The 12,307-nt window shown below is 40.6% G+C and overlaps 1 protein-coding gene across 1 annotated transcript in view; it reads right to left on the bottom strand.

Moving 5' to 3' along the window:
- ABCB11 (ATP binding cassette subfamily B member 11) overlaps window positions 1-11,938 on the bottom strand; it is a 69,924-nt gene extending 57,986 nt beyond the window's left edge. The window contains exons 1-5 of the mRNA XM_077829603.1: window positions 11,863-11,938; window positions 9,651-9,672; window positions 7,611-7,659; window positions 4,302-4,543; window positions 701-788 (exon numbers count right to left, since the gene is read on the bottom strand). Coding sequence (XP_077685729.1) covers window positions 701-788; window positions 4,302-4,543; window positions 7,611-7,659; window positions 9,651-9,672; window positions 11,863-11,938 — 477 coding nt within the window. The remainder of the gene's footprint in view (window positions 1-700; window positions 789-4,301; window positions 4,544-7,610; window positions 7,660-9,650; window positions 9,673-11,862) is intronic.
- Between the last annotated feature and the right edge of the window lie 369 nt (window positions 11,939-12,307).

The raw sequence follows: 12,307 nt of genomic DNA on the forward strand, positions 1-12,307 counted from the left end.
GTGAAAAATGGCTTCTCCTGTTGAAAATAATGTGTGGGGTACAGACAAAAAACTCTACTAGAGTATTCTACAGGAACGGTCCAAACCCCAGAGCACATCACACAGGGATAAGCTGTAGTGGTCTGAGCCATTACTTCAGAAAATTCTGGGCCTGATTCTCCTCTTAACCCAATTTTATCCGAGTGTATTTCCATAGGCCTTATTGCAGCTACTCCTGATTTATTCCTATGCAAGTCAGAGGAGAATCAGGTCCTTTATACGGTAGATAGAATGAAATATATATCATACTGTATAGTGATAAAGACTAAAGAAATAACTTGTCCTCACTGACATTTGGCTATGATGCTTTTGACCCTTTGAACTTGGCTATGTTAGTCAATTTTTTGTTTCCCTAACCATTGTGGAGCAAACTTTTCATGTGGTGCAACAGAACCTGAATGCACTAATCTCACACTGGGTTACATTCACCCCTATGCAATGGACCAACATGGGCTTATGCCCTACAGTTGTCTAGACTCAGGCTGGCCCTCTGCACAGAGGTGAGCTGCATCCCATGAAATTAAAATCTGAAACACTGCAAGGGCAGATGCCTTTGCCATTACATTGTGCAAAAATATACAGTAAATAGGAGCCTTTGTTATGAAACATAATAGTTTAGTGTTTTATATATTGGAAATAACATGGGGAACCAAATACTGACTTGGAGGTATCCTAACACAAGCACCATACACCCGATTCCAGCATAGTAACTTGCAAATCTGATCATTTCACTTTCAATATCCAGGAACCTATAAAGTAAAATAAAATGAGAAGATTAAACAATATTGTTACAAATTTCTGACAGCAAATCTGCTTAATAGTCCACTTACCAGTGAAGTTTCAAGGGCATTCCTTGCATTCATTATTCAGGATAATTTAAAATAAGGGCACTTTGGTAATTGATTTCTAAAGCTGGTGCAACATCACATCTTGGGGGTAAGAAGTGGCAAAAACACTTCTTCTGATATCAGAAATGATGAGGTGTCCCCTAAAATGCTGTTCATTAATAGTCTACTGTTCTCAAGGGCCAGATTGTTTCTGAGCCTAATGCAGATGTGGAGGGGACTGGGAAGTGCAAGGAGTGCTGTAGAGTGGTTTGCAGTGGATGGTTGTGAAACACCACCAGACCTCATGCAATGAAAAGGTGCAGGAAAGGATTGTTTTGGGGAAGAGGTGTCCAACATCGTTTCAGTAGATAGTGACCTTATATAGGACTTGTCTATACGGACAATGAGTGCACAGCAGGCTAGTGTGGGGTAAATTCATACCCCAGCTTGCCATGAGCAAAAGTAACTAAAGGCTTGTCTACACGAACATTTAGTTCACCACAAGCTGGGGTCTGAATTTACCCAACACTAGTCTGCTGTGAACTAATTGTCCATGTGGACCCTGCTGATGTGCACTAAAATTCCTGGGGGAATTCCTGGGGGAATTCAGTGCCACTGCATGCATGCAGAAACATGTCCCCCACTTTCTCCCCCTCCCCGATTCTCTTTGTTTTCCTGGACCAGCGCTCACTCACTCCTCCCTGGCAGCACGGGTGTGTCTGTTCAGGCACCCACAGAAGCTGCAGGGAGAGGTAACTCAACATGAGGGTTTGGGGGTTGGAAGGGGAGGTCTGGGAATGCCCTGGCCACCCAGGGATGTTAGTTCTGGTTGGGGGAGGCGGGGAGGAGGAGGAGAACGGAGATGAAAAAAGTTTAAAAATTTAAAATTCTGCAAAATTCTGCATATTATATTTGTCAGAATAACACAGTAACATAATAAGAATATAATCATACCCTTTTCAATTATTTTGGTAATTTATTTCAAAATACTTGTCAGCAAATAATTGAAAAGAGTGTGATTATATTGTGTTATTTTGACAAATAAAATATGTTGAATTTTAAAATATTGTGCACAGAATTTTTAATTTTTTGGCACAGAATTCCCTCAGGAGTACATAGCATATGTTGATCTATCCCTCTTTGAAACAGGACTAGATAAAAGCACAGTAAGGAACAGTCCACATGGCCAGTTAGTTCGCAACAGGCTAGTGTGGGTTAGAGTCACACCCCAGCTTGCAGTGAACTAAATGTTCATGCAAACAAGCCCTTAGTTACTTTTTACCAATATAGATGCTAACATGGTAGCAAAAATCAAACAATGTTCTATAGACAAGTGTGAGGGGTGGTTGTTGTACATTCAAATATTACATTATGTTATGAAAAAGGTACCCAAATCTGAAATAATAATTTCCTTCAGGTCATGTGGAAATACAAAATTATCCCTAATCTCCATGGTGAACACCAATTTGCTGCTGTTACTTTTACGTTATTTCAAAATATTTCAGTGGAGCTTCCTAGCTATTTCTCTAGATTTTGATAGGTAACAATGAGAGTTGAGACCAGTCTATTTTCTTAAAAGCTCATCAAACTCAAAATTAGAAGAGCCACAGATTTTAAGGCCACAAGGGACCATTATGATCATGTAGCCTGACCTCCTGCAGAAACTGAGCACTGGAAATACGGAAAAGAAGCCCTTGAGGAATTCCACCATGATTTCAACAATTTCCATCCCAACATCAACCTCAGCCTACACCACTATACTTACCTACATGCCTCCAGCTTCCGTCCAGGGTATACCACACAATCCATTGTCTACAGCCAAACTCTAAGATACAACTGCATTTGCTCCAATTCCTCAGACAGAGACAAACACCTACAAGATCTCTATCAAGCATTGTTAAAACTAAAGTACCCACCTGCTGAAGTGAAAAAACAGATTGACAGAGCCAGAAGAGTACCCAGAAGTCACCTCCTACAGAACAGGCCCAACAAAGAAAATAATAGAACGCCACTAGCCATCACCTTCAGTCCCCAACTAAAACCTCTCCAGCACATCATCAAAGATCTACAACCTAGCCTGAGAAATGATTCCTCGCTTTCACAGATCTTGGGAGACAGACCAGTCCTTGCCTACAGACAGCCCCCCAACCTGAAGCAAGTACTCATCAGCAACCACACACCACACAACAGAACCACTAACCCAGGAACCTATCCTTGCAACAAATCCCAATGCCAACTCTGTCCACATATTTATTCAAGTGACACCATCATAGGACCTAATCACATTAGTCATGCCATCAGGGGCTCATTCACCTGCACATCTACCAATGTGATATATGCTATCATGTGCCAGCAATGCCCCTTTGTCATGTACATTGGCCAAACCGGACAGTCTCTATGCAAAAGAATAAATGGACACAAATCTGACATCAGGAATCATAACATTCAAAAACTGGTAGGAGAACACTTCAACCTCTCTGGCCACTCAGTAACAGATTTAAAGGTGGCAATTTTGCAACAGAAAAGCTTCAAAAACAGACTCCAACGAGAAACTGCTGAGCTTGAATTAATATGCAAACTAGATACCATTAACTTGGGTGTGAATAGAGACTGAGAGTGGCTGGGTCATTACACATATTGAATCTATTTCCCCATGTTAAGTATCCTCACACCTTCGTGTCAACTGTCTAAATGGGCCATCATGATTAGCACTACAAAAGTTTTTTTTCTCCTGCTGATAATACCTCATCTTAATTAATTAGCCTCTTACTCCACCTTTTCATGTTCTCTGTATGTATGTATATATATATCGTCTTATTATATGGTCCATTCTATGCATCCGATGAAGTGGGCTGTAGCCCACGAAAGCTTATGCTCAGATAAATTTGTTAGTCTCTAAGGTGCCACAAGTACTCCTGTTCTTTGTTCATAAAACATCAGAGGCAGTCAGATGAAACATTTTCAATTCAACAAAAGTTGCCGGGAGCCTTGGTGGCTCAGGGAATTGATACCTGGCTACAGAGCCTTTTCTCTTGAAGTGACTAGTTCAAATCTGTTTAGGTAGGCAGAAAATTACCAAAAGTCTTTCCCTTCTAATGGATGTTTAGTTACCTGTGTGAAATACATTAGGGGTCTCAAATTTGTTCCTGGATGAACCAGGCCACCACTAAACAGCCACCACTAAACAGAATCCTTGCTGGCAGTTCTAGCTGAGAGACCAAGGGCTGAATAGGCATGAGATACCCTCCCATCCCTAGATGTGGTCCCTCCAGGTGAGACTTGAGGCATAGTAGTAGAACAGAAAGAACATGGGCACGTTTCCTACAGATAGAACATTTAGCTTCTTAGATTGAACTTGGCCCTTTTCTCTAGCAAGAAATTCACTTACAGTGTTTAATAAGAAAGAAAAAGAAACAAACTCCAGGGACCACTTACCCACAACTTTTTGATGTATTTGTTTCATTTTGGTGAAGGGAACTGTTGATCCACACTATGGTGCCATTCACACATGCCTTCTCTGGGTTACTAAGCTCTTGCTTCTCAATGTCATATTGAATAAATGTGTCTGTCATCAGACCAAAGACAAGCAACATGCATGGCTGGGCTGCTCCATGAAGAATGGCACAGAAACTACCGAAAACCATCATTAAAATCTCAGATGACGAAGAGAATCGAAACTAAGAGAGGGAAAAAAAGACTGTCCGAGTGATTTTGGTGTTAGCTATGCATTAATTATTCATTAATCATATGTCCCTGATTGACATTTCAGGAGAGTAATTTCAGCAATGTTTACTAGTGAATATTTGATTCACAATGTAGAACCAATCCTACTCTCATTGCATGGGCATGTAATCCCTCTTGATTACAGTGGGAATTATTCATGAATATGGGAGCAGAGTTTGACCCTCTGAGTGAACGTATAATCAGACTTGCAGAGAGTAACAAAAAATGAAATCCAAATGATAAAGCATCACTGCAAGGTATCAGTATTCCACACTTTGATTCAAAGGTTGACTGTGAATATGTCCTTGAAATTCACGTTTACTTATATAGTCTACTTTGCATGTTTTTTTTTGAAAAAATTAGGACATTCTACACAACCTGTGAATAAGGTAAATTATTGTGACTTCCTCCTGATGGTTCTGTGGTTATATGGTCGAAATTTGACTAAATAGACTCAGGTTGGGATGTTGCATAGATACACACTACCAATTAATGTATGTAGAGTGTTATGGTCAGGTACTATTAGAGAAGTGATCTCTGCTGCAAGGGGGACTGATATTTATAAGTATGCAGTGTAAAATATAGGTTTACATATTGGAGAGAGGTGGAGTATAGATACAAGTAATACACAGATGCTGTAATGTGTCAAGGGATAAAAAAAGGTAGAGAAATAGAGCAAACATAGAAGACAGAGACATTGTGATGGTGAAAATTAGGGGAAGATATAAGACAGACTAAAGCCTGGTGTACACAAGAAAATTAAGTCGGCTTAACTACGTTGCTCAGAGGTGTAAAAATCCACACCCCTGAACAGCGTAGTTAAGCTGACCAAAACCCCCCAGTGTAGACAGTGATAGACTGACAGAAGAATTCTTCCATCAACCTACCTACTGCCTCTCGGGTAGGTGGATTACCTACACCAGATGGAGAATCCCTCCCACCGGTGTAGGTAATGTCTACAGCAGGGGTAGGCTACTATGGCCTATGGGCCAGATCCGGCTTGCCAGCATTTTTAAGCCAGCCCTCGAGCTCCTGCTGGGGAGCAGCGTTTAGGGCTTGCCCCGCTCTGGCATTCCAGCCAGGGAGCAGGGTTGGGGGCCGCTCCGCGCAGCTCCTGGACGCAGCGGCATGGTCCCCCACTGATTCCTGTGGGGGGGGCAGCCAGGGGACTCCGCTCTGCATGCTGCCCCCGTTCCAAGCGCTGCCCCTGGAGCTCCCATTGGCCTGGAACTGCGGACGGGGTTGTAAAAAACAAAAGAAATATTATATTTCAATTCACCTAATCAAGTACTGTAGTGCAATCTCTTCATAATGAAAGTTGAATTTACAAATGTATAATTATGTAAAAATAATAACTGCATTCAAAAATAAAACAATGTAAAACTTTAGAACCTACAAGTCCACTCAGTCCTACTTCAGCCAATCGCTCAACCAAAGCATAAAGGGGCATATGAATGTTTAGCATATCTGACACATAAATACCTTGCAACGCCGGCTACAAAAGTGCCATGCAAATGCCTGTTCTCACTTTCAGGTGACGTAAATAAGAAGCAGCCAGCAGTATCTCCCTTAAATGTAAACAAACTTGTTTGTCTTAGCAATTGGCTGAACAAGAAGTAGGACTGAGTGGACTTGTAGGCTCTAAAGTTTTACATTGTTTTGTTTTTGAGTGCAGTTATGTAACAAAAAAAATCTACATTTGTAAATTACACTTTCATGATAAAGAGATTGTACTACGGTACTTGTATGAGGTGAATTGAAAAATACTATTTCTTTATCATTTTTACAGTGCAAATATTTGTAATTAAAAAAATAAATAAAGTGAGCACTGTACACTTTGTATTCTGAGTTGTAATAGAAATCAATATATTTGAAAATATAGAAAAACATCCAAAAATATTTAATAAATTTCAATTGGTATTCTATTGTTTAACAGTGCGATTAATTTTTTAATTGAGGCTAATTTATTTTAGTTAATTGCGTGAGTTAACTGTGATTAATTGACAGCCCTATTATTTTTGTATTATTTACATTATTTCATGACATGTCAGTATTTATTTTCAATTGTTAGTAATTATTTTATTTTATTTTTAAAATGTTTCAGTTAGTTCTAAATGGTAGCGGACAGGCATTCCATATTCACTGTCAGGGCTGAATCCTGAGCATAAAGTGGTTGGACTTTGTGCAAAATGTCATAATCTTGCAAAGGTTCGCTTTCCTTCAATTGCTCATTCTATTCAAAAGCAGCACTGTGTGCTCTTCAGCTATGTCGCCCGGGAAAATAAAAACACCCCAGCACACCATGCTCTCAGACTGTCCATCAATACACCAAGGAGTGCACACCCTGGCTCTATTTGACGCAAACCGCAGGGCCACCCCAGAGACTCGGGAATTCACAGGACTGAGCCAGATCTGGAAACTTCACTACATGATGCCTGGTGCAATACCAGCAACCATGGTCACTGTGCCTGGAGCAACGGTCCTTAGTAGACTATGTGTGTTTGATGATAAGTGACAGCTGCCCTTCATGATTTTTTAAAATAAAATAAAAATAGTAATATATTTCAACTTTAAAGTTATGTCATATTAAGCACTACTACTACTGGCATGTCATGAAATAATAAAAACAGCATAAAAATGTAAAAAACAAAATAAAATTCAAAATGAAATTTAAAAATTCTGAAGCAAAATTTCAAAATAGCTTCCCATTGAAATTGTCATATTTTTCAAAATATTTTGTAAAATAAAAAAAGTATCATACAAATATTTCTGACTTGCTCTAATGACAATGTGCCTAGCAGACAATCATGACCCATAGGCAATATACATGTGACATAATGACAAAGGGTGAAATTCTGGCTCTATTGATGCCAGTGACAAAACTCCTATCGACTTCAGTCAGGTCAAGATTTCACCCTAAAGGTTTAACTGAGTCACAACTACATACTGCAACTAAAGATACATTTCAGTGACCTCACAGTATAATATGTGTACAATATTTAAATCCAACACTTTCGTTACCAGTTGAAAGAAGCCAAGTCGAATTTCATTTTCTTTCTTGTTTGATGACCTTCAAGAAAACACAATGCAGAATTATAAACCTTCAATTTCCACTATCTCATATATTTTCTCTTGCCTAATGATTGCATTTAGAGCTGACTTTAACTCCCTTGTCCCCTTTTTCTTATTCTCTGGAAAAGGTTCTTCATTTGTATAGAAATACCTATAAGCACTTTTAACATGAGCCTTTTCTTTCACTTGATTCTATCTATGGCATCATTTTTCTTTTGTAGAACACTTTAGCCACACAACTTTTCTTCTAAAATCCTATATGATGTAGTTCTCTCTCAGACTTGTTCTAGGGCAGTGATTTGAAGTAGGTTTTTCTGAAAGCTGTAGACATATCACCATTGTAGAACGACTCCAGTTCTAAACCTACTTTAAACAGCTTCTTGCTCCTTTCTAGCTCTGCTGATGGAGGGGACTGTTGGCCTGGGTGGATGATATGCAAAAAGGGGGGCTGTGACTCCATCACAAACTCCCCCATGCTCTGATCCTGCAGAATCTCCTCCACCCAGGAGTACCAGGAAGATGATGCACTGTGCATGAGAGGGGATGGACCAAAGAAGCAGATGCCAATATGCAGCACTCAGATTAGGAACAAAATTCCGTGGTTAAAGAAACATGAAGGCTTAAGCTGCTGGGGCCACCACTAATCCCACTTCACAGCACTGTTTGTAACATGAATTAGGAGTTCCTTGAGGTCACAGGGAGGAACAACTGATTTGCAAGAAGGCCAGAGACACACAGGATATAGGCCTGTGTTTCCTGTGAATCTCCAGTGTAAGTGTCCTCTCCTGCTCCCATATCCACCAGTTCTGCTAGCACTGCTGACTGGACAGGACCACACCACACCTGCATGCCTGGAGTGGAATCTCTCTCCCTATCGCATTGCACAGGTTTTCTGCTGGAGAGTATTATTTGACCCTCCAGCAATGCCCACATTAGTCTGTTACACACAGCAGTAATTTATGAAGCCTAAAGATCCTATCAAGTCGACAGGAATGGGATCTATGTTATACCAAACATTTTTATGCGGTGAGAGCTGTATGAGTAGTGGATTTGGTTTTGAGTTTACATGACATTTAAAATTTTTATAATATGTAACAAATAAATTACAGCCATATTTATACTGCACATTCTTCAGAGGCCTGAGCCTCTGACGCTACCACTGAATTTCATGTGTGCTAAATAAGATACATATGTGACATGTGTGTGCCATATAGGACCTATGTGCGTTTCAAGAAACCTCTGGTAATTAGGGCAGGGGCAGCTTAAATTTGGGTCTGGTGTCCTGTGAGTTGCTCTGTTACGATAAAAACAAAATAAAAAATAAAACAATGCTAGTGATTCCCTGCTCCTGAAACAGCCCTTTGTGGCCATGAAGAATGGCTGCAAATTACAGAAGTTCTCAGGGTGTCTAATCTGGTGTAGAGCAACTCCAGAATCAAGGAAAATAGAAGTGTTATGTTCCCCACAAGCACTTGTCAGTCACAGAGAATGATTGGGGTCTCTATGACCTTTCAACCTGTGAATAGTTGGGAATTTATATTTCAATCTCAATTCCTCTCCTGCTGAATGATTTGGACTGAATCTTTTTCACTTCTAGTCTCATATTTCTAAAAGTTATGAAGTTTATGTTGAAACTTCCCCCACAATGTTATTCTCCAAACCACGCTGGGTGGTTGGGGTGCATGTTGTGTGTGTGGTGTGAACAGACACAAAATGAATATTAAAGGGGTTTGCTGAAGGAGACCCTGATGTTTTGCAGCCACTACTCTGCATCTTCAATGCTTCACTTCACCTCTTCTGTAAAGACTGCTTTAGCCTGCCTCAGCTGAATCGAATAGTGCAGTTTCAGAAAACAAAGTGCATGTCCGCATCTCAAATACCATAAATACCATACATGCATTAATGTCATGTGTTAATAACATTTATTTCACTTGATAGCTCTAGAAACAAATAATGATTGTGTGACCAATGAGCAACTATAGGACTTACTCTGGTTTCTTATGGTTGTTATCTGTTGGGAGAAATAAATACAAACCATAGTTAATCGTTATTGATAAAGTGCAGAGTCTCCAACAGACATGCTCTCGAAATAAACCTTAGGGCCCAAGGTACCCAGCCCGCCCCAGATTCAGGGAGACTCCTCTCACCCATACTCCACCTCAGGCACCAGGTACTAATGTTGGTGAAATAATTCATTGTGCATGTAGGTGCTGGAGCTAGGGGTGTGGTAGCAACCCTCTGGCTTGAAGTAGTTTCCATCAGATACAGGGTTTACAGTTTGGTTCAATGGCTCTCAGCACCCCCACTATACAAATTGTTCCAGCACCCCTGATTGCGCATAATAAATTAATTGCTAATGTTGTCACTCTCCCCTCAAATAATTAACCACAAATACATGCCTGAATATTATTCACTCAATACTTTATTTGGGGCACATTCCCATCAAGTGGCAAATACTTTGATGGTAAATAGTGTTTGCTACTATCCAGCTGGTTCTGTAAGTCACGGTCCTGATGAGTGGCACGGTCTCGCACAGGGTGCCGGTAACTTGAAAGGGGCTGTAGAGGGGAGGGGCTGTAGCTTTGGCAACAGCCCAGACAGTACACAGAAATGAGTACCTACTCCATCCCCTGACAGGAAGGTTGAGCTGACACACAGGTGTTCACTCCTGGGAAGCCCCTGGAGGAACTGTGACTTAGCGAGGCAGAATTCCATCTGGGGACTCTGGCCTCAGTACAACACCTCAGCCTCCATAGCAACTCAGGCCATGGCCTAACAGCCATGATCTGACTCTTCACATCAAGAGACGCTGTCAAGGATGATAGCCCTAAAATATATCTTGTCTCAACAGTGGTCCCGCTGGGGAGGCCTTACCATGAAGGATCAGTGCTTCAAATGTTTATCACAAGTCACTTTGCGTGACACAGCAGGAAGCGCTAGCTCTCAGCAGCAACACCACCGGGAGCTCAGAGTTGTCTTGAATAGTCATTGCGCACATTCCTGAAGAGTCAGTGCAATTTTCTAGAGTTTTCCAGTGCACTGGCAACCCACTGCCCATTTTTAGGTCCTAACATGGACTGGAATCATGTTTTAGTTTTCAACCAATTCTTGCTGCAGCTTGAATAGAAAATCCCCATCCTCTTACTTTCTCTACCATTCAGCAACACAGCACTTAGCATGGACACTTTCATGCCTATTTGCTCTGCATGGTCACTGCAAAGCTGTGTACCACAATTCAAAGGGTGCAAAGAATTTCCTGCACTTGGGGACTCTGTGGCCTGCTCATCCCACACTTCCCAATGAAAGCACAGTATTTCCACTGCATCTTGGGCCTTGCATATGGGCATGGCAGATGTAATGGAGTGTGGGCTTTGTGCTTAAATCCAGAGGTCATGTATGGACATATATTTCCTTATGATGTGCTCTCGCTTTTGCTTGTTGCACCTGTAGTTACTATTTTACCATGTTAACTTGCTTCCATGTGCAATTTCAATTAAATATAAATATATTGTGTCCCTTTAATTTTCCACCTGCTTTTCCGAAACATATAAGACAGGGTCAATACATTCAGCAGCTTCTCTTCATTTTTCTCCTCCTCATCTTCACCTAACACCCCAAGCCTCCTGCCACCACCTCCTGTTTAAATTGAACAGAGATGCTTGGTGTTTAACAAGTACCTTTAAAAAAAAAGAAGCTCGAAGAGGAGAAACAAAGCAAGAGTGGAAGGAGGAGAGAAAGGAGGCTTTGGAGAGGGGTGAGGAAAGCAAGACCTGTTCACACATTTAAAAGAAATTCTAAATATAATAAATCAACCCTAGAAACCTGCAGGGCACAGGTGTTTTCAGCTTTTATTGTGAGTTCTAAAATTTAAAGAGGAATGCCAGAGTCATCCCTGCTGAAAGGCCATTGAAGTCAATGGAATTATTCAGATACCATGGTGATGAGCATGGTATAAAAATCTAGATAGATTAGTTACATTTGGTAGACAGATGATGGGGACATATAGACAGATACTGTGGATAGCTAGGCTGATAAGAAGAGATCATTCACTTACATGGATTGTTGCTTTAGGCTTGTAAACAAAAGTTGTTTTGAATAAAACATGCCCATAATTATGTGAACTGCAATATCTAGTATGGCATGTGTTTTCAACAGGCTATTAAAATTAAAGTAGAAGCTGATTAAAGAGTAAATGTCTTACGTGATCCATCTGAGTCATAAATGTAGTTATCCTCTTCAAATCTCCTAACACTCCGCAGAACAACAGGATTGGACATGATGATTTGCTCCTTTAATCAGAAACCCTAAAAAGGCAAAAAGTATCACCATAGTAATGCCTTTTTAAATGATAAGACAACATTGTACGGGCCATATTCTGATCTCAGTTACATCCGTGTTATTCCAGTGTAACTCCGCTAAGCACATTGGATTTACACCAGTGTAACTGAGAACAGAATACAGTCCTACAAATCTAGTGACACTACAGATAGTGAAGACAGCTGAAACAAAAGCACATTTAACTATCAGTGACTAAAATGTTAGTCTTTCAAAAGGCGTGAAATATTGCAATACTTGCTGAGCGTGGCTCAGACGCTGCGCAGCAAGGGTTTCCCCAACTTGATTATAGCTAGCATGGTTGTAGCACA

This window comes from Eretmochelys imbricata, chromosome 11 (genome assembly GCF_965152235.1).
Source record: "Eretmochelys imbricata isolate rEreImb1 chromosome 11, rEreImb1.hap1, whole genome shotgun sequence".
NCBI lineage: Eukaryota > Metazoa > Chordata > Testudines > Cheloniidae > Eretmochelys > Eretmochelys imbricata.